This window comes from Numenius arquata, chromosome 8, assembly GCF_964106895.1.
Source record: "Numenius arquata chromosome 8, bNumArq3.hap1.1, whole genome shotgun sequence".
NCBI classification, from domain to species: Eukaryota; Metazoa; Chordata; class Aves; order Charadriiformes; family Scolopacidae; genus Numenius; species Numenius arquata.
Genome location: NC_133583.1, coordinates 34,900,516 through 34,927,266, shown reverse-complemented (window position 1 = coordinate 34,927,266; position 26,751 = coordinate 34,900,516). Strand labels below are relative to the sequence as shown.

Sequence of the window (26,751 nt, the reverse complement as noted above, 5' to 3'; positions counted from 1 at the left end):
GCGAGAGAAAACAAAGCATCCCTCTCCCGTACAGCCCCTCCCCAACACACTATGAATCCAAAGGGCACCGTCTCTTCTGAAACAGGCAGCCCTGCATTCTCCCACCCCTATCGAGGCTGTGGGTGCAACAGTTCGGGGAGTTTGGGGGTTACTGAACGGAAGAGGACGCAACCAATCAGGAGAAAAATACAGAAAACAAAAACAAAGTGCAGGTTTCGGTGTGCTCTTCCACTGTCATTAAGGAAGTCTGATATGGACCAGGGATTACAACCTCGTAAGTCTCCCCTCTTGGTACTCAGGCACAACATGAGCCAAGCATGCAAGCACAGCCACCAGTATTTCTGGAGAGGACTCCAACAAGGAGGGAGCTTGTTCAAGATCAGATTAATGCCTCTCAGCCTTTCCAGGCCATGCTTCAGAGATGTATGCATGAGCAAGCTCCATCCCATCATATCGCCATCTCAAAAGAGTCTGGATTGCTTTAAAATGCTAGTGAACACAGAGGATCCCAAGATACAGTATCCCAAGTTTCAACAAAAGCTCAGTACGGTGTGAACATTTATGTGATTAGAACTGAAACGATGAACATTTGAAGTCAAAATATTCTGCATTCCAGCTTGTGGATGCCAAATGTTTAAAACAGCCTGAAATAAAATCCCCCCTCAAATAGAGGAGTAGATAACATGAAATATTCAGAAACAAAAAAGCAAACAAACAAATTCTTTTCTGGATTTAGTAGTTTTTGTCTTTTACAGTTAAGTTTGTTTCCAAGGGGAGAAACATTTTTAAAGCTTAACCATTTCACTGAACTTACAAATCCCCAAAATGTCACCAAAGAAGTGATGGTTATTTGCCCAGTACTGCATAGAAAAGACCAAAGCTAACAGTAAGAAAGCGCCGTATTCAGATCACACCTCTGTCATGTGCCTCTTCTCCTCCAAGATACTGAACACATTGCTGCCTAGAGATGGATATCAGTTAAAATGTCATATTAATCAGGGTTTCACAAATCACCCAAATCCCACGGCAACATTCAAATGTCTTCTAGTGAACGTCCCTGAAAGAGGAAATGGTTTCAGGGTCATTCCAAGCACATAACCAAAGAAAGAGCCGGGGGCAGGCAGAAACAAACAAAAGAAAAGAGCAAAACAAAGAGACAAATGAAAGAAAATAAGGCAAATAAGTTCTTTAATTTTGAAAGATTTAAGATCGATAGTTTTATCTACCAGCATCACAGCGTGCAAATGGTCACACTTGCAACAAACAGACACATTGCCCCTGAAATCACATCCCGAATAATAAGCAGTTGTGTTTAGTGGTTCAAACCAGACATCATGGTGTAGTGATGACTTTTAACAGACCTGAAATAACTCTACACAGTTTTAAATAAATAAATAAATCGTGTATTTTTCAGAAGCGAAACAGACTTCTACAGGTTTTCAAGCCCAATCTATAGCCTTAGAGCAGGTCCAACTCCTCTTCAGCCATCTCTGACTGATACTTGCATAACCTGGTTTGTGCAGGGTCCAAGGATGGAGACTTCACAGCTCAGCAGGCGACCTACTGCAATGTTTCTCTGCCCTGGGCATTAGGAATTTTTTTCCTTAGTACCTAATAAGAATCTCTGTGTTACATTTTATACCCTTTCTTGTCCCATTCACTGAGGACATGCAGAAAAAAAATTAAAAATCATAATCTTTCCTCCACAGAAAACTTCTTCATATTCAAAGACTCATACACCTCACCTTAGTCTTTCCATTTTTAACATGAAGACCTTACATTCCAGACTTAGTGTTGATTCTAATTTTTCTATTCTGGCTCTCCCCAATTTCTCTCCTGAAACGTGATGCTCAAAACTGGATGTAAAGAAAGAGCACCTGTACCTTGTTACATCAAAGCTCCATCTAACCCAGCACTGTCTCCAATAGCTGTCAATAGCAAATAGCTAGGGACTAAGTTTAGGAACAAGAAAATACATATATATATAACAATACCTCACTGGAAGGTACAACTTCCTAAACTCCAGTAGTTTGCAGCTGAATGACTTTCCTGACCAGAGAATATTTTTCATATTTCTTGCTTAATAATTATTTTTTTCTTCATTAATTTGTCCAGTAATTTCCTTTATGTTCACCCACCATGAGAACCAAGGAGCATCAGAAGAACACTCAAAAATGTTTCCTCCTGCTCCAGTGCAACACCCCCTCTTCATTCTCTCCTCTTCTAGTGCAAGGAGCCCTAGCCTAGTTAAATTTCCCGTGCAGAAAAACACTTTCACAACTCGGGTCATCATCGCTTCCCATTCCTGTGCTTTTCAGCTCAACCACATCATATTTTTTGAGTTAGGACAGGGACCAGAACTGCACACAGCATTCCAGGAATATTTTAAGTTTTGCTTTCTTTTGCTTTCCTAACAATTCTTAGGATTCAGTTTGCTATTTTTGACCACTCACATTGCCACAGAACTATTGTTATAAACCTAAGAACTCATTCACATGACAGAAAAAAAACCCACCACATATAAAATTATGATTCTCCCTTCGGATGCATTTTGTTAGATTTATCTCTCTTCATCCAATTTTATCTGACATTACCACTTCACTACTGAGTACAAGGGCCCTCAAAAATCCTTTGCTGTTGTCCTTCATGTGCTCCGAGGGATTTAGCCCCATCTCAACCTCATCTCAACCTGGGTACCTCACTATCCACCTCCTTTCCCAGAGCAGTCATGCACAGGCTGAGCAGCGCAGCCCGTGCGGCTCCACCAGTGATCGCCTCCGCAAACCCATCACAGCCGCCTCCTCTCTGCTTCCTGCTCAAGGGTGAGAGGAAAGACGGCCACGTGGGCAGGTTATTTTTGTTGAGAATCTTTTCAGGGACTTTATCAAATGCCATTTGTAAATGCAATTAAACGACGTCAATCCAACTCTCTTGCCCACATGCTCACTGGTCCCTTTAAAGAGCTCCAACAGATTTTAGATTCATGATTCTTCTCCGCAAAAACTGTGCTGTCTCCTCCCCAGTACATCACGTTTCATCACGTTCCTTTAATTCTTTTCTTAGGAGCCGTTTCTACTCAGTTGCCTGGCACAGACATCAGGCCTACTGGTAACAACACACATAATTACTCTGGATTATCACATTCTCCGTGAAGTACAAGGTAGTGGGCACAAGAGCTATAATAAACTGTACTGTTCCTCAGCTGGGCATGCCTGTGAGAGCCAAAAGAATTTCCAGATGTCTCAGTATCGCAAGATACAAAGTTAGAGATAATGACCACTTTAGCTACTGCTATATCTTGTCTTTGTTCGACTGAAAAAAATAAATACAGAAGGAAAGATTTGATAAGCTTATTTCTCTAGGGAAAAGACTGAAGGGGGCAGAAACATACAATTGATAGAGGAGCCTGCATTCAGCAAGAATCCTGACTGTGGGAAAAAAAAAGACAGGCTACAGGCAGAAAGCAACACATAAGCAGCAACACTATTCAAAGGAAGGGTTGATATGAAGAGGATTGATGGAGAGTCATCTGACCCCCAGCATTCCTAAAAACATTGTCATGTAGCATTGCAAAACAATTCCGTTTCAGGGCATGTAGAAGGAGGCACTTCTGATAAACCATCCTTTTAACAGCACGCTAAGATGCACTCCATTTGTTTCCCACAGTCATAAACTCAAATTACATTCACTGAATCTCAGGAACACTGGAACTTGACCAGCCATCATTCAAATCTAATTTGAATATTTCAAAGTACAACACAGAATTCATCAGTTAATCTTTTTAGACTTCATTTCCAAATTTAAGCATAAAAAAATTTCAGTGTGATTATTATATAACATTCAACACAAAAACCAGGAAAAAAGGTAGAGTTTATGACCTTTGGAAGAAGAGGCAGGCAATTCAAGAGGACTACAAGGATGTTGTGAGGCTATGCAGGGAGAAAATTAGAAGGGCTAAAGCCCAACTAGAACTTAATCCAGCTCCTACCATAAGAGACAATAAAAAATGTTTCTACAAATACATTAGCAACAAAAAGAGGACTAAGGAGAATCTCCATCCTTTACTGGATGCCGGGGGAATAATAGTGACAAAGAAAAAGACTGAGGTACTTAAAAGTACTGAGGTACTTCTTTGCCTCAGTCTTTAATAGTAAGACCAGTTGTTCCCTGAGTATGCAGCCTCCTGAGCTGGAAGACAGCGGCACGGAGCAGAACGACACCCCCATAATCCAAGGGGACATGGTTAGTGACCTACTACACCCCTTAGACATACACAAGTCTGTAGGCCAAGGTGGGATCCGCCCAAGGGTACTATGGGAGCTGGCCGAAGTGCTCAAGAAGCCACTTTCCATCATTTATCAGCAGTCCTGGCTAACCTAGCTATCAGCAGAGAGCTAACCTGGCTATCATCTAACCTGGCTTACTGGAGGTCCCAGTTGACTGGAAGTTAGCAAACGTGACGCTCATCTACGAGAAGGGTCAAAAGGAGGATCCAGGGAACTACAGGCCTGTCAGTCTGACCTTGGTGCTAGGGAAGGTTATGGAACAGAACATCTTGAGTGCCATCACGCAGCACATACAGGACAGCCAGGTGATCAGGCCTAGTCAGCATAGGTTTATCAATGGCAGGCCGTGCTTGACAAACCTGATCTCCTTCTATGACAAGGTGACCCACTTAGTGGATGAGGGAAAGGCTGTGGATGTTGTCTACCTAGACTCTAGTAAAGCCTTTGACACCATTTCCCACAGCATTCTCCTGGAGAAACTGGCTGCTCATGGCTTGGACGGGTATACTCATCGTGGCGGCTGGTAATAAGCGGTTTTCCCCAGGGCTCAGTATTGGGGCCAGTTCTGTTTAATATCTTTATCAGTGTTCTGGACAAGGGGACTGAGTGCACCCTCAGTAAGTTTGCAGACAACACCAAGTAGGGCAGGAGTGTTGATCTGCTTGAAGGTAGGAAGGCTCTACAGAGGGATCTGGACAGGCTGAATCGATGGGCCGAGGCCAATGGGATGAGGTTCAACAAGTCCTGCACTTGGGTCATAACAACCTGCTGCAGGCTTGGGAAAGAGTGGCTGGAGAGCTGCCCAGCAGAAAAGGACCTGGAGGTGTTGGTTGACAGCTGGCTGAGTATGAGCCAACAGTGTGCCCAGGTGGCCAAGGCGGCCAACAGCATCCTGGCCTGTATCAGAAACAGTGTGGCCAGAAGGTCTAGGGAAGTGATTGACCCCCTGTACTTGACACTGGTGAGGCTGCACCTTGAATACTGTGCTCAGTTTGGGGCACCTCACTACAAGAAAGCCATGGAGGTGCTGGAGCATGTCTAAAGAAAAGCAATGAAGTTGGTGAAGGGTCTGGAGAACAAGTCCCATCAGAAGCAGGTGAGGGAACTGGAGAAAAGGAGGCTTATGAGAGATCTTCTCAATCTCTACAACAAGCTGAAAGGAGGTTGTAGAGAGGTGGGGTTGGTCTCTTCTCCCAAGTAACAAGTGATAGGACAAGAGGAAATGGCCTCAAGCTGCACCAGGGGGGGTTAGGATGGATATTAGGAAAAATTTCTTCACCAAAAGGGTTATCAAGCATTGGAACAGGCTGCCCAGGGAAGTGTCTGAGTCATGACCCCTGGAGGTATTTAAAAGACACGTAAACACGGTGCTTAGGGACATGGTTTAGTGGTGGACTTGGCAGTATTAGGTTAACGGTTGGACTCAAAGTTCTTAAAGGTCTTTTCCAATCTAAACAATTCTATGATTCTATAATATTTAACAGCATATGTATTGTTATATTTAAGACAAGTCAGAGCATATCTTGCTTTGGAAATCACCCATTGGAAATTGTATTTTTAGAATTCAAGGTCTGAGTTGTCCTGCAACAGTCATGTCTAATTTGCCATAAAATCAACCAAATCTGATGACACTAGAGACCTGTAGTACAGTACCCCATCACTGACAGTGATCGACAGAGCAAATGCCTAGAGAAAAGACAACGACAAATATATGGAGATACTTCTCAGAATATGCATCCTGCATGCAACAATTTGTACTCCTGCAACGTCCTAAGCTTGCAATTCATATCTGTGTATTTAATATTCTGTGATGGATTTATTCTTCCAAGAATGTGTCCAACAGATTTTGAATCCATGTACACGGCTTATATCCACCGTACCCAGTGGGAAGAAGTTCCATACTCTGTAAGAAGCAGCAGCTCCTTGTGCCTGTCTCTATCCAACCGATCCTGACTAGTTCCTTATCCTCAAAGGAAGACAGAGTGATCAGCTCTACACACACTTTCCGTGCCAGACACTTTTGAACTTTTGGGCAAATACCCCTTGATCTGACAACCTGTCACTTTTCATTTTGTTAGCTGATCTATAATCCTGTCTGTCTACCAACACTTCAATCAAAAAAACAACAACAACCAAACAAACCCCCTCTCCTGAGTTAACACAGACACATAACAGTGATACAGCATTTTTGTTACTGCTCTATGTGCCCCAACTGTTTCTTTCACTTTTTCTCCATCCACAGGCTTCATAGATTCTCTGGTATCCTTCTTTCCTCTTGATGCCTGAAAGAAATTACTAGTTTTTATGTCTGCATATTCATCATATCTTCTCCTTGTGCCAGCATGTTAACATTAAGATTCACCTTCTGCATTTACATTAACAGCTCCTTTACTTACGCCCCACCGCCCCCCTCCGGGTGCTTCCCAGTGTCTCCCCATCCCTATGTCAGCGAATACCATGTACGCTTCCTGCATATCACCTGCTTTCCCCCACAGCCAGCCTCCCACGGCCAGTCTGTTATTCCACCAAATCTTGTGCTTAGTCCCTTCTCTCACTTCACAGGTTTCAAATCCTTCTTATTCCTTCCCCCATCAGACATTTCAAAGATTACTAACTCAGTGAAAGATGACAAGCTCAAAGGTGAGCCTCTCCCACCCTCCTTTCCCTGCAAATACCTATCTTTATTTTTCTCACTATAACCATTACCAATGCGTTCAACCTGCTGCCTCTATCCCCTCCGGGGGCTGCCATGATTTCCTTCTCTTCCCTTCTCTCCTCTGCAACCCCTATCCTTTGATGCTTTCCCTTCCAAAAGAGCATTTATTTTGTTTCAGCATGCTGTCTCTCTGGGACAGATGCCTACTTTGTGTTTGAAAGATGACCTGGCATGCTGTGGGCATAAACAGACAAGTAACTGTAGATCTGACATTGAGACGGCAGCAAGGCTGACACAGAGCAGCAACAGGGAGGCTGCCCTAGGACGGGGCGTAGCAAAAGAGTTGAAAAACAGAGGATCTTAAAAGTCACTAATGATCAAGAATGCCACCCAAAGGCTTACCTTCTCACACCAGGCAGCCTTTCGGTGAGTTACAAGCTTCTGCAGTTGGTCACGGAGAGTCGTTAAATCTCTGGATAATCTGTCAATTTGCCCAGTCAGACTGTCAGCCCAGGGGCAACTTGAAGTCGCCTTCGGCAGCCCACTTTTCTCTACATGAGCGTCCTGGGACTTGCACATATTTCCCTCTTCAGCCATATTATCTAGCACAGTTTCCTAGAGAAGAAACAATAAAAGTTACTTTTCAGCAGGAACTAAAATGATTTCCCTCTCTACATCTTCCTGGTAATTCATAACTAGGAATTCACTGCTGCCATCTCAGTGTACAGTTGCTCCACAATTTCACAGCTATTTTAAGAGATAACCTCCTCAGTTCACTATAACATATTTCTAAGTTAACAGAAAACTTATGTTACTAAACTAGCTTATTTCAGGAAGCGCTGCATAGCGTAAGCTGCACTAAAGCATAAAGTAACACTCCTGGAACAGAGATTACCAGTGCTGCAGAAGCTCTAGATATGCCCTTCCCCTCAAACTCAGGAGGTTGGATGCACTTCTATGACTTATTTTAAGAAAGTGATGACCAGGAGGGAGATAAGTGCTTACACTGTTCGGGAGAGCCCCATCTGCTGTGTGGCACAGTAAGCTGTAACACCCACAGGATCACTTGTGCCCATGTAAAACTCTACAAGTTGCGGGCTCCCAAGAGATCCTTGCTTCAGGCTGGTCAGGAGCTCTGTCAGCTCTGCTTGACCATGACCACCTACCTGGTTCTATAATGACTTCTGCAACTGCCCTTGGAGATAGCAACCATTATTTGAAATACTCAAACAAATACCAAATAATTTCAGAGTCCTTGAAATGCATGGACCTATGCACTGTGGTGCACAGATTATGTAGAAACAGAGTTTTCAAGCGAGGGTAGCAGAGCATAACTAAAGGACCCAGGCCTCCTCATTCAAAAGAGCATTAAATATTTATTTCCATATTGTTATCAAGAAGACATTAAATAGGAGAGGTCATAATCTCTTTTAAAGACATAATTTGCATTCAAAATTATCTTCACGAATTGGAGAAGTAATTTGAAAACAGCAAGAGGAAATTCAGCAGTTGAGCAGCATGGTCTACACAGGGGCAAGGAAAAACCAAATGCATAATTACTGGCTCAGCAGCAACACTGCTGGAAGAGAAGTCAGAAAACCAAAAGTCACCAATGTCATACTGTTAAAGTCAAGTACCATTTTAGAAAGTATCAACACAAGTCTTCATGACAGAAGAGCGCTGACTGTAACACTGACATACGGGTGAGGTACCTGAAGTTAAACACAGACAAATGGGAGGGAAAGTCCCATATGGGAGCAGCAACAACCATCAAAAACTTGAATGAATGGCCTACAAGAAGACATTGAGAGAACCAATTTTGTTCAACCTAGAAACAAGGACTGGGAAGGCATTGACATGCTAACAGCCTTCACTTGCATAAAAGACTGCTATAAAGAGGATGGGAATATTTCCCCCCCCTCTTTCTTCTCTGCAGGTAGGTTAAAAACTCTGGCTTAATTCACAGCAAGAGATTCTTAGGCTCATACAAGAAAAAAAACTTTGTAAGATAGATCAGAATGGCAAAAGACACCCTACAAAACCTCCTTTCTCAGCGAGCATCAGCGTTGCAAACTGGGACAAGCAGTGCCGAGGTCCAGCAGCTCATGACAACGCAGAGATGTTCTGGGCACTGACAAGCTACAGAAACTGCACAGAAATAAATCTTTTTGGTTTTGTTGGGGTTTTTTTATTGGTTTGTTTGTGGGTTTTTTTTTTAATTTTAAATTTATTACATGACAGAATTTTAAAGTAACATTACCACAGTCACTCCAGTTGCTGTAGTTATGTCATGCTCCTGCCCACAACCCTCAGGAAGACCTGGCAGTAGCTCTGCAAGAATCACCCCATCCATCAGATCAGCAACGCAAAACACGGGTTAAGTGGAAAGAGAAAATTCCTGTATCCTCAAAGCACATCTCATTCCCACACATCCTACAGCATCTTGGAACAAAAACCACCTTCAGCAAAACAAAAGAAAAAGGCAAACAGTCCATCCAGCCTGTTGAAAAATTTAAAAAGATGTGCTGGTCAGGTTTTTTGCAAGCATTTATTTAGGACTTAACTCCAGGAAGCACATTAACACTCAAAATACTCCCCACACTGTTCAACAGGTCAGAGGCAAAGGTTTTGGTGGATACACCAAAATGCTGTAACACTTGCAGCTACATTTTGCCTATTTGGAGCCAGGCTTCTGCTAGTGTTGATGCTTTCCAAACGACCCTAAGATGGTAGACACGTAAAGCAAAAACCGGCATAGAACTCATGGCAATTTTAATGGCTCTGCAACAGAAGTACTCTTCAAGACAGGTGAGGTAATTTTACACTCCTTTGCCTCGCTTTTAATATAGAACATGGCATATAGGCAATTAACAGTCAGCTCACTGATTCTCAAAATTTTGTAAACTCATACTGCTAACGTGCTGCTCTAAAGAATTATTTTCAGCAACTGTGAATGGGCAAGAGTTGTAGAGAGAATTGAGATGGATGGTACCGTTTACACTCACTTGAAAAATCCTAAGATGCACAGAGAAAGGCTTATTGATTTTCTTATGATCATTCAACACAGTTCAAGGGGAAATCGGCAATTTCAACACACTATTTGGCTGGGAAAAATGAAGTTGTTTTCAATATCAGCTGCTTGCAAATTTAGTTGTTCTCAAGTCTGCAATAAAGCTTAGAGCCCCTCTTCTGAAAAGCCATTTAATTTTAAGAAAATGTATGATTGTTATGTTTAAAAAACATTAAAGAGATGAAGATCAGGCAGTTTCATTTGTGTTAACTATATGAAAATCTGCCACTCTGCCCTCTTAGCTGAGCGAGTCTTATGGAAGAAAACAGAGGGATGACGGAGAACTAAGAAAACATGCCTTATTTTACCAAAGGCTTTTTTTCTTTTTTCTCAAGTGCTGTTGAACAGTTGGTTTGCAGCATTTATTTTTGTGGGAAGGGGCCTTTGGAAGTGGTCAGCTATTTGTTAGAGTCAAAAAAGCTGCACCCTTCAAAATCAGTTTGATACATTACCATCCACTGCCAATAAACTGGTTCCAGTTGCTTCCACTCCAGAAAGGCTTCTAGTTGCATGGTTTCAGACTCTAGAAGCTGCAATAGCTAGAGGAAAGGAGACAAAGGAAGGAAAATCAGGTAACGTTGGTCACTTGTGAACTAAACAAAATGTGTGTTTGGTCTGAAGTACAAGAAGAGTGTCAGTAGTACACAGGACAACACTACGTTACTTTACAAGAACATTGTAAAACCAGCTGCGGAAACGTGATGTGAAACGCTTTTCCCAGCATCACCAATTTATTCCTCACCCCAAATGTACAAACACCATCAGCTTTTGTATAAATAAATGTGAGTTTCCATATTGTTTTGAGGGATCAAAGAGCCATAATTCTGATATATTAAAGCCTAGATACATGACCATCTTAAAATCTTCTATGCTTCTTGACTACCAAAATAAGCTATGTTTCTCCAAGAGTATTTTTTTCCATTCACTCACATTTATCAAGGCTGTAAGGTCTAAACATCTTATTCTCTTCCAGGCCACACACAGCCTTCTCTCAGCTAAACCTTACACCATTGGTCTTGGACTGGGTCTCCTCATACTCAGTAGTAATGACTCCAGCTGCGATATACAAGTACCTCCACTAGTCCAATGTATCTCCTTCCCATGCTGCTCTCACACCTGTAGAAAACTCAGAACTCCAGTATCTCCAGTCCCCTCTGCCTCCTCCCCGGAAACCTTTCATCCCTTATTCTGATCACTCAAATTGAGATGATCTCTGATGCTCTGAAATAGCATGGAAGAACTCCCTCTAAAAATGTTATGCATTTTATAAATTGTCTGATCTGCTGCCTGAGGAATCCCTCCCTTTACCTGAGAGCACTTGAAGGAGAGAGGTTATGTTCTAGCTATACGAATTATAATTTTTTCATAAATATATACATAACACGCATGTATACACACACATATATGAAGAAAGAATCATTCCAAGACTAAGCATTTATATATCAGTACAACAGTTCTTGGAAAGAATGATAGATGAACAAATTAGGTATAACTCTGAGCTTACCAGCTTTAAAAATTTCAGTACTGGCCATATATTTGAAATTAACTATTTTATCACCAATCTGACGCCGAAGGCAACTTTTTAAGATGACACACAAACAGTATATGGTCTCAAAGATAATGATAAGGACCAGATCAGTACCAGTTAAATCCACCTGATATAGACAACTATCTTCTGCCATCTTTCTTGGGTTTAGTTACTTACTACATAGCATATAATTTAAGTAACTGCAAAGCATGAGCTGACTTTGCAATTTTATTCCGCAGATATAACTTTAAGATAAAGAAATCAAAGAAAAGAATGCACTTTGCAAGAGTAACTGCTGGAAATTATGAGCAGTTTGCTCTAAAACACTGCTGGATCCAAAATACAATTATTACACATTTGTTCATGCAACTGACACTTGGCATTAGGCTTAATGACTTTGGTAGTTTCAAGCTCAGCTGCTATATGAAAGGTGGAAGAATGAGTTTCTGTCTCCTTTTTTCTTTTCTCCTTTTTTTCATAGGTATATGTACAGCACAAACAGCTTACATTATGTGATCTGATGCTGGCAATAAAACCCAGCCAAAAAGTTGATTAAATATTCAGGCAACAGCTAAGTTACTTGATTTTAAAGTAGCTTTGTAACGCAGTCATGAGCTGTGTATGATTGCAGTATGAACATGTCTTGTGACAGCTAAAGAGGGCTGAAGGTTGAAATGGGGAGCTTTTCATTTTAAGCCTTCAAAAAAAAAAATCTTAGTAATAGTCATCATCTTTAGTTTTAGTCTCATTAGAGGAGCTCCTGAATGTTAAAAAACCATATGCCACTTGCTTTCACACTACAACTGAAGGGATATGGTTCTGAAACTTCACTAGCAGATCATTTACAGGCTTGGAGTTAACTGACCTTAACAACAATCAAAGCTTCCTCTGAAGCCTTTCAGGATCATTTGTGTTTTGGGGTTTGTTTTTTTCCTTGGGTTTTGTTTCGGTTTTCTGTTGTGGTTTTTTTTTTTAACTGCTCCATTACTCATGCAAAACTTGAACAGCTCATTTGAAAACATTCATCTGACTCACCTACTTATCGCATACTCACCATTCACTAAGGTATTACCACCCTCAGAAATATCAGGCCAGCAACTGCATGCTAGATTGTTTCAGCCATAAATGAGTAATGGGATGACTACACCGCTCATCCTAGGACGAGAGTTTTCAACCTAGCTGGAACGCACCGTGACAGCGTGACAGCGCTAGGCAGCCTGCAATAGCCAATATTTGAGTTTCTGCCCCAAGGGACTGAAGGCACTGTTCCTGGATGCCAATATCCTCTGCCACTCTTTATTTGGGCTTTGCAAGACTCTGATGTTATCGCAGCATGGAGAATAAAGCAAAACACAATAAAAACTAATGTACTACAAATATCCTTGAGATACCTTAGCAGAAAACATAAAAGCAAGCAAACATTCAAGGCGGGGACAGGACATTGGATTGTATGTCTGCATGCCATGAATTTGGTCACAAGGAGAATCTCCACGTGACCCAGAGGTGACAGCCTTTCATTCAGACATACCTGCACTTAGCAAATAAACAGCTGTCTATACCAGCCAGCTTCTTTCCCCCAGCCTCATCCTTTACTCAAGCTGCTCTTGAGCATTTAGCGTTCTTTAACTAAGCTATGCATTTTGTGACACATACATTTTCTTAGGTCGCTCATCGCAGCCATGCCACAGCTGGCATTTCAGCTGCGTTTGCAATTGTGGAAACCAAAGCCCAAACTGTACCTCTGCATTTCCCCAAATACAGTACCTTTTCTTATTCATTTAGTATCAACTACAGTTCTCGCAGACGTGACTTTATATGCAATAAGCAGTTCCACTTCTACCACATAAACCGCTCAAGGTGTAAGACAAATTCGCAAGCTGCAACTAAAGCTGTCTGCTCATTTTCGTTGACCTAAGGACACAGATGTTGTCATGCCTCCTAATGAAATTTAAAGACTAACATCTGCAGAGGAGCATTAATTTTGTCTCATGAACGAAGTGAAGCAGCAAGTCAAAAATGTGCCTCACGTGGATATCTAAGTGATGCTTAGGGATAACATATGAAAATTGTCTTCCCCTCCACATAAAATTAAGGCAATGAAATCCGTTTCCTTCATTCTTCTGGAGGAAGTTGTTCTAAAATACTTACACTGAGAGAAAAAGTAATGACAAATTCAAATTGCTTATCTCTGTGGAGAAGTAATTCCATAATGAATGCTGAGAGCAAACACTTTGCAGTAACAACTTCTCTAAACCATTGTAAAGAAACCATCACTGTTGCAAACGACTTGCAAGCAACAGCTTTGCCATAGAGGGTAAACTGTGCTTAACTGAGTCTTCTCAGAGCCGGCTGCCAGGAAACCTCAGAGCGATGCAGAAGAATATAAAGAACAAGATTCTCTGTAAAGAACAAGCTTCGCTCCTTCTGACTCGCAGCTGCGATCTCTAAAGCCAAACATCCCACATCCAACTCAGCTCACAGAACTCAGGAAACTTTGGAAATTTCAGCTGCAGACAACATCTAGGGGGACAACATCTTCTAGGTGGTTTTGGATACTCAACAAGAGGCCAAAGTTGAGTCCTCTTTGGTATCCACAAACCTAACTTGCACAAAAATAATTATTTAAACATATTTGTAATTACTTTTTCTGTTGAGATATTAATCTTTTTCATATTATTTACTAGCATATTGCTAAATTCATTGATGCCTGCAGACTGTTACAGAAATCAATATTTAATAATTTGCAGCATAATACATCCTTTTCACAGGTTCAGTTCCAGAGAGCTCCACGCAACGAGTATTTAATCTCTAATGCCCACAGATCATAATTCAACTACCGTATCAGTGGCAAAAGTATTTTTAATCAAAAATAGCTCTGCCAAAATATTCAGAAAATTATCCTATTGTTAGACACATAAAAAACGGTCTTTTAGCAATAAATTATGTTTCTTGGCTCAGAGACAAAATACTGCTGATTCATCACATATTCACATATGACTGTAGATAGAAAACTTGCCTTGGACTCCAGATCACTGCCAACCTCACTCCAAATGCCAATATCTCAAGCGTGACTCAAGTTTTTGGGACTGGGTTGGATTAGTATGAAAGCCTATACAAGGAAAGTATCAAGGCACTATTTCATACTTGTATTTGTTTAATAATCATAGAATCATAGAATGGTTCGGGTTGGAAGGAACCTTAAAGATTGTTGAGTTCCAACCCTCCTGCCCTAGGCAGGGACACCTCCCACTAGACCAGGTTGCTCAAAGCCCCATCCAGCCTGGCCTTGAACACCTCCAGTGACGGGGCATTTCTGGGCTGCCAGCGCACATTGCTGGGTCATCTTGAGCTTCTCATCCACCAACAGCCCCAAGTCCTCCTCAGGGCAGCTCTCAATCCATTCTCAGACCAACCTGTATTTGTGCCTGGAATTGCCGTGACCCAGGTGCAGGACCTTGCACTTGGCCTGGTTGAACTTCATGAGGTTCACACAGGCCCACCTCTCAAGCCTGTCCAGGTCCCTCTGGATGGCATGCCTTCCCTCCAGCGTGTCAACTGCACCACACCGCTTGGTGTTATCAGCAAACTTGAAGGTGCACTCAATCCCACTGTCCATGTCTCCGACAAAGATGTTAAACAGCACTGGTCCCTGTACTGATCCCTGAGAAGCACCACTCGTCACTGGTCTCCACCTGGACATTGAGCCATTGACCACAACCCTTTGAGTGCAGCCATCCAGCCAGTTCCTTATCCACCAAGTGGTCCATCCATCTAATCCATGCCTTTCCAATTTAGAGACCAGGATGTCATGTAGGACAGTGTCAAATGCTTTGCATAAGTGCAGGTAGATGATATCTGTTGCTCTGCCCTTATCTACCAATGCTGTAGCAACAATTGAAGAATAAGAAATGGCTTTAGTCAACCTGAGTTTTGGTAATCTGAATACTACTTCTAAATATCTAAGCACTGCAGGAGAAAAGCAGAGAAGTTCCTTCCAAAAAAATACAAAGAGGGTTAAACACACATGAAAAAGTTACATTTTTACATTTACAATTACAAAAGTTACAAAACTTAGGTTACCAGAAGTAAACCATAACTGGGATTTAAGGCTTTAGATACCTAACCAAGCACCAAGTGAAATAAATTACAACACAACTTCATGTCTGCTACTAATACAGAACTCCCTTACCAAAAAAACAAGCAAATCTTGACCAATGAGAGCCTCTCAGCAGGCAGGCTGTTAGCTGCATGACATTTGGTTTTAAATGGCATGCACTGCCCAAATTGCACATTAGCAGGGCTAAGTTTTGAGACCCCTTCACCAAAAAAATAGAGAAAATCTTGATACCATAAACATCTGAGGCTGGGGAAAAAAACAATACCGTAGGTGGACACACTTAGTGCTCCAAGATTCAGTTCCACATTGTGATTTCTTCAGAAGCAAAGCTGGTTTAAGACATTCCCACATATCCCTTGAAGGCTGAAGCTAAAATAAATAGGCCTGAAAACTAGAAAGTCACGCTGGAGTAGTGTGAAGTACAAGCAGCTGAAGACCAAAAACCAACAGACCAATAAGCAGCCTCCAGCCACAAGGCAAATAAAGATCTACTCGAGTCATTTCTCTGCCTGTGAAATATTGCTGAGGGTTGAGACAGAGCAGGAGAAACGCTGCAGCCCAAACATCATAAGGCGGGTGGATCAGAAAGGCTCCTGGATGACAGAAGTGGTTGAGAACTTCTCCCACTACTAGTTATGGACCCCACAGGGACCTTGACCAATACACAAGTAGGAACAGGGAAAGGCCCTCTGTGGCTCCAGAAGCAGGTATTTCTGTGTCTGGTAAGCATCATCTCTTTTGGAATTGTAATGGTTGGGGTTTTTTGGTGGGGTTTTTTTGGTTTGTTTTTTTTTTTTGTTTTGTTTTGGGTTTTTTTTGTGGTGCAGACTATAAGGGAAAACAGGACTTGGACCTTTTGCAGAAGATAAAATACATAAAATACAAAACACAGCAGCTCTGGGTGAAGGAGTATAATTCCAGATGCTTAGATGTGTGCAAAACATCCAACAGCTAAAATAAAATATGTGACTTTTCCATTCACCAACACCAGTTTTATACCACCACAGCTCAAACTTCACTTCAGCTGTCTCAGGTTTACATTGCTGAGAGCACGGAATCAAACCACTAGTTAAAATCTTAAGTGACAAAAATAATCATTATAAAACATAATTGCTATTTGTGGAGGGATTTAGAAAACAGCTGTTTAAAATGACACTGAAAGAAAATGGAATTTAAAGCAAACAAAATGAGGCATTTGGCACATAAAAATTGTACTACAGCTTTCACGTTGATAGGCAATGAACTGAGATGTACTAACAATGACATTCATTTGCAGAGGAACAGGTCAATGAATAGACCACTTCGCTTTTTTTTTTCCCCTGTGGAAATGGCACAAATTAAAACAGGAAAAAAAAAAGATCACGAGAGAGAAGACTGAAGCGTGAGTTTTATACTTTAACAGCCAAGATCAAGATGTATGAGAACGGAAAAGGTACACGTTTTCTTCCCCAAAGGTACCACTGATTTTGGTGCCTAAATTGGCATACCTGAAGAGCCAAATTTTTGGGCAGTAGTAAATTACCCGTAGCTGAATATATGCTCAGATAAAGCATATCCAGGACGTACCAAAAAATCACAATTTACGTTAGAGAAATCTCAGCCAGAAGATTTCAAAGGAAAGCACCAAATTGTATCATAGTAGTGCCTGACCGCTGTTCATATCATACTGCCAATCAGAACCCCCATGTAGCTGATGTCAAAAAAAGACTTATTCATCTGCTTTTATTCAGACTGGTTTTGTACACAGAACAAAGCATTAACCATACTCATTTTTTTCTTTTTATTCCCCCGTATACTTTCCCATTTTCCTATATTTTTAACAGACCACAAGAACTCACAAAGAAACCAACAGAAACAAGCAATTTCTAATTTTTTTTTTAAACTCATCTGAATTCAGAATTGATGCTACACTTCTGAACAGTACCAATACCCTGGTTTCTGTATGTCTCCACACTGGATGTTACTACACTATGAAGAAGTGCTCGTCATAAGAGGAACATTTCCTTTCCTCTGTATTTGTTACGACTACGAATTTCAGTGGGGGAACAAACCCTTTAGGTTTTACCCTCCCCTCCTTTATTATCCCATCCATCCTTGCCACCAGCTTATTATATCCACCTACTGTGTCCTTCCTTGACATCCTTATTGCACATTTGGCAGTGAATAGACAAAAACACTACCCTTATACACAGTTGAAGAAATGCTGCTGCTTCTTTTTCCTTTTTTTTTTTTTACCAGCCTGTATTGCAAACACCTACTAAGCCAAGAGGTTGGCTTTTTTTCTTCCTTCGAGCTTTAGTACTTTCTCTTCAAAATAAAGGGCTATGTAGTAAAAGTTGTGCATAAGTGATCTCTTAAACTTTTTTCTGTATGCGTTCATTGTTCTCAACTGAGCAGACCACAGGCTTCCATTCCCAAAGGCCACATAAGGTTCCCAAGCCTCCACTTCCTTCCCTGTCTGCTCCCTGCAAGAACTGGGGCTTGGAGGCACCACAGAAGTGCCTTCCTGGCGTAGACCTTCCCACAGCTGCCTGCCAGCTCCCTGCCATCTTCTTTTGCCCTGTAAGGACCATGTGGTCCCTAACCTAGGACCGGATGAGCAGTGACACCCAGGGCTTTCCCAGCTCTGCTTCAAAGGACAGCTTGTCCAGGACGGAGCTGCCTGGCATCACATGCCCTCCCAGGGCACCATCAGATGTACATCATGACTAGGACTGGCTTGTACAGCATCCACAGCAACAGAAACCCAACCTCTAAGCACTAATAAATGTTAAATAAAATTTAGCTCTCACTGAAAGAGAAACATAAAGAAAAACGGCTTTCACCACTGGAGACACAACAGTACACAGAAACATCACAGATATTCGTGTTAGTTAAACACTGCGGATTAGTCTAAGCTTGCCAACTTGATATGAATACAGTTTCTCCCAGCCTAGCTCTTCTTTGACAAGCCATCATAGCCTATCATGCATGCAGATATTTTCATACATTTTAAAGTATGCACTATTGACTAGAGAAACTACTAATTTGAAGTCTGCTACAGTCTCCCTTGTGTCAATTCATTTCTCTTGCTAGTCTCTTAACACAGTCCTTTAAATTAAGCAACAAACATATTTAAAAAGAACCACAATTTTGCAATAACTTGCAAAGCATGAGGAACAGCTGATTTTATAACTTTATTTCCTCGGCTACTTAAGAAAACCAAGAATACCTGCCAGTAGAGCTGAGTTAACATTATGGGCCAATTGCACAGAAGTTTAATTTTGCAAGGCTATAAAAAAAGCTCTATCAGTCTCCTCCCAATCTGAGCTGCATTCTCACCTCTAAACAAAAAATTTCAGTTCAGTTCAGCTTTCCAGCAACAGTTTAGTTGTGACTAAAACCATTGCAATATATGAATTTAACTGTAGCTTGCTTCTTTAACTAGCATGAGGCTGGAAAATGCAGTGCTTGACTTTCCAGGCAGGTTAAGTGTCTTTTTGATGCAGCAGTGGATGCAGGACAGCAGAAGTCCCAATGAGCAATCACAAGATCATCATAGCTCTGGGGCACTTCAGGATCAGCCTTCATCAATAGCCATATTTTGGCACAAGAGCAGAGTGACAAGCCTCAAGTCCCTTTCCTGTTAGAAGCTCATAACTGATTTGTCTTTTGGATGAAAACAACAGTAAAGACTCCACAAGCAAAGATGCTCTGCACTCTCTAGTGGCTACTGTTAGCCTCAAGGCACAATTCAAGAGACAGGTTATAAATTTTAAAGCTCCTCACCTTAACATTTCTTTCCTGAGATTTAATTTGTTCCTTCAGGGCCCAATATCCCAGTTAAGATCCACTAGACTGGACCAATGAGACCCTTTCAGACTCCATCACCAAAGAATGGCAGCATGTAAGTAACTCTCACTCTGAAGTCTCCTACCTTCCAAGGAAGGTCAAGAGGCAGCACGATCAGGGTATTTTGCTATGAATGTGGACACAAGACACACCTCTCACACCACACATGCTCCTGCACACCAGCCTCAGCTGACCCAGCTGGTAAATGGGAATTTCATCATTCAGCTTACAGACACCAGATACGATGCTGGTACAACCTTTTCCGAAGCACCGTATGGGACCACAGGGCCGGCCTGGCCTCCCTGTGCCGGCCCAACCATCACCTGAGCTGGGGCAGTTTGGTCCCACCACTGGGATTTTTAGCACTTCCACAAAAAAAAATTATCCAATACCAACTGATGACAAAGCACCTCAGCCTTGTCTCTCCAGCTTATTAATTCCAGCTGCATTGTCTCAGGTGGAATTATATTATAGTATGTCACTGTCATTGTCACTGTCACAGCATTCAAATTATGTTAAGTATGGCATAAAACAAGCAAAAGCACAAAAGAGGCAGTGAAACTCAGTATCATCCTATCAGTTTTTCTGTCACTGGCAATCACAACCAAGTGTTCATATCAGTCAAGCCACATAGTGCAGTTCCTACTTCAGTGCAGAACCTATCTACTGTGTTTGAGAGATACCTTCCTTTCTTATGGTGTAGGAGATACTGCTGCTACGTAGTCCAACAATTTATGGAGTCCGTGATGAACCACTGCATCATTTTTCAAGGACCAAGAACTCTACATGCTTGGTCAATAAAATGTACTAAGTAATAACTCATCCAAAAAAAAAAAGGCGATGGCAACTCCAAAACTGCAGCTCTATTAACTCCTCTTTTTTTGTATGGATAAGTTTAGCTGAAGGCAATATTAGTGACAAATTGCAGCCTGGGGAAATTTTCAGATCAAGGTAATAATGCCATGAGATAGAATGATTTGCTTTAGTGTTGCTATATAATGCTGCCAGTTCTTCCAATGGGACACTAATTGCAGCCAGAGGCCACCTTGCTTAAAAAATATCTAAAGAAATATTTTAGCACTAAAACTGCCTGGAGTAATCAAAAAATAGAGCATCCTTCCCAAGAAGGGGCACTGGGAAGGTGAAATCAGGTACAGAGTTCAACAATGAAGTGATTCATGGCTGGGTGACAAGCTAGTGCTTGTCAGCTGAAGAAGCTGGTCTCACGTCAACGCTGTCTTCTGCGGAGCAGAACCACGTAGGTGAGAAAAGACCTCTGGAGGTCTGTAATCCAATCTCCTGCTGAAAGCAAGGTGCTCAGGGCTCTCTCCAGCATGTCCCGAATACCAGCAACAGACATGTCACCCCTTCGCCAGGATCTGGTTCCAGAGTTTGACCACCCTCGTGGCAACATTTTCCCCTTATATGTGGCCAGGATTTCTCACGTTCCAGCTTGTGTCCTTGCCCCTTCTCCTGTCCCAGTGCACCTTTGAGAAGAGCCCAGCCCATGCCCCAGCCCTGGCCACCTCAGTGGCTTCAGTGCACTTGCTCCTGTATGCCACTGTCCTGTGCTGGGGAGCCCAAACCGGACACCCTGCACTCGGTCTCACAAGGACCAAGAGAGAGAAGATCCCCTCCATCCTTCTTTCCTTGGCCCTGCTGGCTCCACTCCTGCTGACGCTGCCCAGGATGCAGTCTTTGCTGCCTGTGCGCACTACTGGTTCCTGGGCAACTTTTTGTCCACCTAGACCCCCAGGGGCTGGTCTTTTTTTTCGCAAAGCTGCTTATTAAGCAGTTGGCTCCCAGCCCCATTGCAAGGGGCTACTCCATCCCAGATGCAGACCTTTGCACTAGCTTTCACTGAGATTCCTAAGGCTCCTCTCAGCTCTTTTCTCCAGCCCACCTCAGTCCCCCTGAAGAGCAGTGCTTCCCTCCAGTGTATTATTCACTACTGTGCCCAATTTGGTATCGTCTGCACACTTGCTGGTGGTGTGCTCCATCCCATCATTCAAGCTACGAACAAGATGTTAAACAGTACTGGCCCAAAAGCTGATCCCAAAGGGATGGCACTAACAACCAGACACCGATTGGAGTTCAGCGGCCCAACCAATTTTCCATTCACATTATCACTCACTTCTCCAGCCTACCCTTAACTAACTCGGCTATAAGGATCTAAGGATTTTCTGTTAGTGATACATAAACACAGGCACATTCTCTGTCTCTGCCTTTTTGAAAGCTCTTTAACTACATGTCTCTGCCACCTTCTGGGATGGGACGCTCCACACCACTTTGAAAGAGAACCACCAGCAGGATCTGAGGGGACTGCGGAGGTGGAAAGTGCATGTCCCAGAGCAGGCGGAACTGAACCAGACAGTAACAGCAGGCATTAGATGAGCAGAAAACCATCTGACACCACAGACAGTTGCAGGGAAGGAGAAACAGAGGAGATTGTTTTGATCATATTCATCTTTGAGATTTAAAGCAGTTTAGCTCCTGCAGAGGCTTCTTTCTTCCTTTCTACAGCATGAGGAAGAGTCACTATACACGTTTCTAGCCTCTCCAACCTCCCTAAATTAACTCTCCCACGGGTACCTATTCATCCCTTTTCCTGTCATCAACCCCAAACTTCCACTCTGACTTCCAGCTGCTTCTTGGCTCTGGATAGTCCTTGTCCATCTTCCAGACAGGATCTGGAAGTCAACCCCCACTGCTTCTGGAGGGGGGGTAAAACCTCCAGCAGCAGCACAAGGATGACCAGGGAAGTTAGAAGAGGACTTACTTACCCAAGACAACTGGTCCACTGTCTGCCTCAACAGGAGACCACACAAAGCATCCAAAGGCAAGTCATTTATATTTACCTTTTTTCAAAGTCATCCTTTCTAAAATTGACTTGAATCTGTCTTAGAAATACCAATATACATTATCTTGCACAATTTGCTTGCTTTTGCTTCTACAGTGCACAGCTGGACAGAGTCTTTCACTTTCTTAAGGAGTATCAGGAACTCAGCTACAAGTAGACACTGTCTTAAAAGCAGCTTTGAAGCCATCTGACCTCTGTAATTCTTCCTGATTTTACACGGATGACGAGGGTTGCATCTGCTCTGCCTCATTTTTGCAAATGAATACCTGATCCACTCTTTCCAACAGGTTTTAATAACTACTATAGCAAATCATGTTTTATGTGATAAATGTCAGCAAATGAACTGAAACCCCAATTGCCTACGGTATTTCGGAAGGAAAATGACATGGCAGCTTACCCTCTCCTTCTGTAGAGGGAATCATTAAAAAAAGGCAGGAATAAAATTCTTTGTTCCTGCCACGCAGCACGGAGTGGGCAGCACACTGTCACTGACAGTTTCTTTGCTTTCTTAGTGCTTATTCTTTCCTTGTGATGAAATGTGAAAAGGAAAAATGATATCTGAATCACTGAGAGGTTTTTTTTATTTCATTTTTAAATTGTTTTTCTCAGTAGCCACTCTCCTACTCTACAGGAAATACATAACAACAACCAAATCACCCCATTTGTAAGACAGTATTCATTGCGGCTCCAGCAATTGTGAGGGGTTCCCAGGTACACAGATGGAAGAAGCCAAATATAACACCTTTTTCCAATTTTAATAACCTTCCATGCACCAAGCTTCAAATCAACAGAGCCTTCTCCCAGAAAAACAACAGTAAATAATATGTATTCTGCATTTTGAAGGTGATCTAGGCAGTCCCACTAAGAGGGCCAAAGGACTTTAATATATCGTACTGAACATACTCATGCACAAGGAAAATGTGGGTTTCCCAGTACAGCTCATCCTCCCTGCAGGCTTTGAGACTCTACCCATCGCAGTGTAGCAGATTTCACTGTGCACAGCACCGCAGCAGGCACTCTGCTCCTGACATTACACCACCAAAAGACTAGAGATATCTAGAGAGGAAAAAAATACCAAATATTTCAATCAATGTAACCCATGGACATTTAAAGCCAGTTCTTGCTCCATCATTCAGCTTATATATCACTATCAGGGCACCAAGAGGAAAGCATCAGTCTAGGACAGGGCAGGACACTCGGAAAGGGTCAGAAAGCCAGCTCTGAGCAGCCAAGGATCACTGTTGTGCTCCTGACCCTGCTCATCATACACCAGCACAGAGGGTATATTTTGTTTGAGCCTGCAGGTGACCTTCATATTAAATGCATCCTTAGAGCCTCCACTCTTTCTTCTTTGAACAACCACCATCAAAAATCAAGTACTCGGGATCATTCAGTTCCCTCAAGCTTTCTTGCATAAAGCCTCCAGGCCTCCTGCATTTAGGTGCTGGAGCCCCATATATAATTCAACATGTTATCAGATCTGCTCTCCTCTGCAATATTAATATGTCAGCTCCCATGTTAGTTCTCACCAATCTGACTACCATGCATGTAAAATGTCTAAAGTAACTGCGGCTGGAATGACAACACAAAACACTAAGTAATTTAACAGGGGAAAAAAAGCATTGGCTTTGACTGGCAGTGTTGTTCAGAGCACATGGCAGTAAGTATGTTTTACACTTTTAATGCACAATCCAGCAAGATAACTGCTAAGGTTGGAAACTGAAGCATTCAAAGTTAAAAAGTGCCAGAATTTAAGCTGCCTAAACAACCCTAATTTGACCATCCCATGTGTATAAGCTCTAGAACTACATGACCAAAATATTTCCGTTCATAATCTATCTCACGAAGGGCACAGAATGGCTGGTGTTCACTCCACAAGCTGTTCCTTTTCCTTTTAAATTGCATATTATTCTGTCTATTCTTCAGAGGGAAGCCATGGACTTATTTGCTATACATCATTCAGATCCCATTCTGAAGACAGAATTTTTATCTTCCACATAAACAAGTTATCTTTCCTAATGACCCATGTGAGATGAGATGATAGTATTATTGTCGCTTTACAAATGGGAAATGAAAGCAGAGAGATGAAAGTTAAATGCTTCCATTTCTTTTGGATGCCTTAACTGAGTCTTCTGAGACCCGACTTTCAGAGAATTTAAAAATTACTGTAAAGCCCTTCATGGATACATCTACCCAGCACAACTCAACAACTTGCAGAGATGCTTTAGGTAGTTTTCATTGAGTTAGTTCCTGAGCCAACACAGCCATGACACACTGCCTCAGCTCATCAGCTCTACTGGAAGAAACCAAGCAGCTGGCCCAGGTTGCACTAACACACACCACTCTACTGACTCTGGGATCCAGCCTAATGCTTCAGCAGAGCAGCATGCAGCAAGGACCTACTACACCATCCGAGGTTAAATCTGGCATTACTAGATGAGGCTGCCTGCACTGCTGAAACTCTTGAGGGGCTCCAAGCAGAGGTCCCGCCGAGTTCAGTAGCAGCTTGGAACACTCAACTTTTCCAAAATCAGTTCCCTCAGCATCAAATAGGATGCATGAAAACCAGGAAGCACCCCATCAGCAGCCCACCATGGAAAGTCTAGTTTAAGTAACTTGCCACAGGGAACTTGAGAACTCAAAGGCCGAGTAGTATTGCAGCTCCCTAGGTCAAAGTTCCACTGTCTCAGCTATTAAAGTGTCCTTCCTCTTCCAACAATTCTCCCACTCTTACTGCTATTTCTTCACCTTCATCAACCACTTTCTTCACCGCAGCTCTAACTCAGAAACAAGGCATTCTGCACTCTGAATGATACAGTAGTTCTAGGATAAAATAACCTAATAAGCATACTTAAAATAATAATGTTACACTGCATTATCTTATCCAATTTAGCTATTTATTTATTTTTTTTTTTAAAAAAGATACTTCTGAAAATTCCTCCTGCAGCAGAGATACCAATTGCTTATTTGCAGGATCAGACTCTTGGGTCAGACTAACAAGCAGCAGCAGTAGGCTGTCTGCAGGTCTACTGGTTGCCCACTGGACCATCATTGGAGGGTGATGACATTTTCCTGTAGGTAGGAAGTTTCTCAGGACACTGCAAGGAGCAAAACAGTGATTCAAGTCTCTAGATAGACTCATCTTCACATTCATGGCTTGCTGTCATAACCCTTCTCTCCAGTCTTCGTCTTTCTGCCCATATTCAGCCCCTTCTGCTGCAGCCTCTCTTCAGTGCCTCACTCAGCCTTCTTTCACCCAGATAGTCTGAATTCTTTCATGTCATCACAGCCACCGTGCCTCCCCACTCCCCTCGTGCAGGCTTCTTGTCCAGGGATCTCTTCCAGCTTCTGACTTCACTGAACAAGAGCCAATGCAAAAAGGCTCTTCAGTGTCCATACTACCCATTTCCTCTGCCTGTCCAGAGCCTTATTTCCGCTCCCAGCCTGCAGCTCCTAACACAGTCAGTCCATGTTCCCCGTGTTCTTCAACAAACGATGTTGGAGTGGTTGAGTAAAAGTAAGTTAAAGACAGGAAGGAAGGAAAACCTGAACACTTTAAAAGGCCAAAGCATTTGCTATTTTTATTCAAAGTGCTGCGGCAAGCGTAATTATGCAAATTCAAAAAAACTTGTCATAATTGACCTTTTCAAAACATGTGTGTCCATGGGTCTAACATACAATTCATTGGTGAACCCTGAAATTTATTAAAGGTCAACAGTTCTACAACTTCTTCTCAGCAGCAATCATCAATGAAAACCAAACTTGGTTATAAACAGGTAAAAATTGTGATGCACTGGGTTAGAAAAACCTGTACCTTTAAAAAAATCTGTAAAAGGAAATGAAAAAAACAAATTGTTCTTGCTACAGAATATATCAGCTTACTTGTTGTTCTGAAAATTCAACAATGCCAGAATCCAATGATTCTGGTCATCTGAAGCCTCGTAAGCAGATTCAGTTAATGGTCAGGAGACACTACTGATTCAAACTAAGTTTATTCTGGCAGTGCATCAAGTCTAAAATCTCATTGGGTCTAGATCCCTTGTGCCTTGGCTGTCTCTTCTACCCTATTGCTCCAAGAACTGGGTCACAGACTTCTGTATTCCTTTGGGGAAGACTGTTCTCCACCTTTCCAATCTCATTCTTAGCAACACGTTCTCTCCCCACCTTGAAATGGGTTTGTGCTACAATCTTTCCATGAAGAGCTCACAAAGAGCCTGGCAAAACACCTAGTAAAATGAATCTTCATGAAGATTTCTGTGGAATCAAGACTGGCCAAGGTGAGATTTCAGACAGATCATGCACAGGAAAAAAGCCCAAAACAAAAAACCCCACATTTTCACAAATACTCACAAGCCATGCAATTACTCTTGAACTTTATGCTCTATTGTTTATGCAAGGTCCAC

General features: G+C 42.2%; 1 protein-coding gene across 1 annotated transcript in view; it reads right to left on the bottom strand.

Moving 5' to 3' along the window:
* TEDC1 (tubulin epsilon and delta complex 1) overlaps positions 1-26,751 on the bottom strand; it is a 78,756-nt gene that overhangs the window by 16,520 nt on the left and 35,485 nt on the right. Inside the window, exons 6-7 of the mRNA XM_074152215.1 lie at positions 10,465-10,551; positions 7,345-7,557 (exon numbers count right to left, since the gene is read on the bottom strand). Of these exons, the coding sequence (XP_074008316.1) occupies positions 7,345-7,557; positions 10,465-10,551 (300 nt within the window). The remainder of the gene's footprint in view (positions 1-7,344; positions 7,558-10,464; positions 10,552-26,751) is intronic.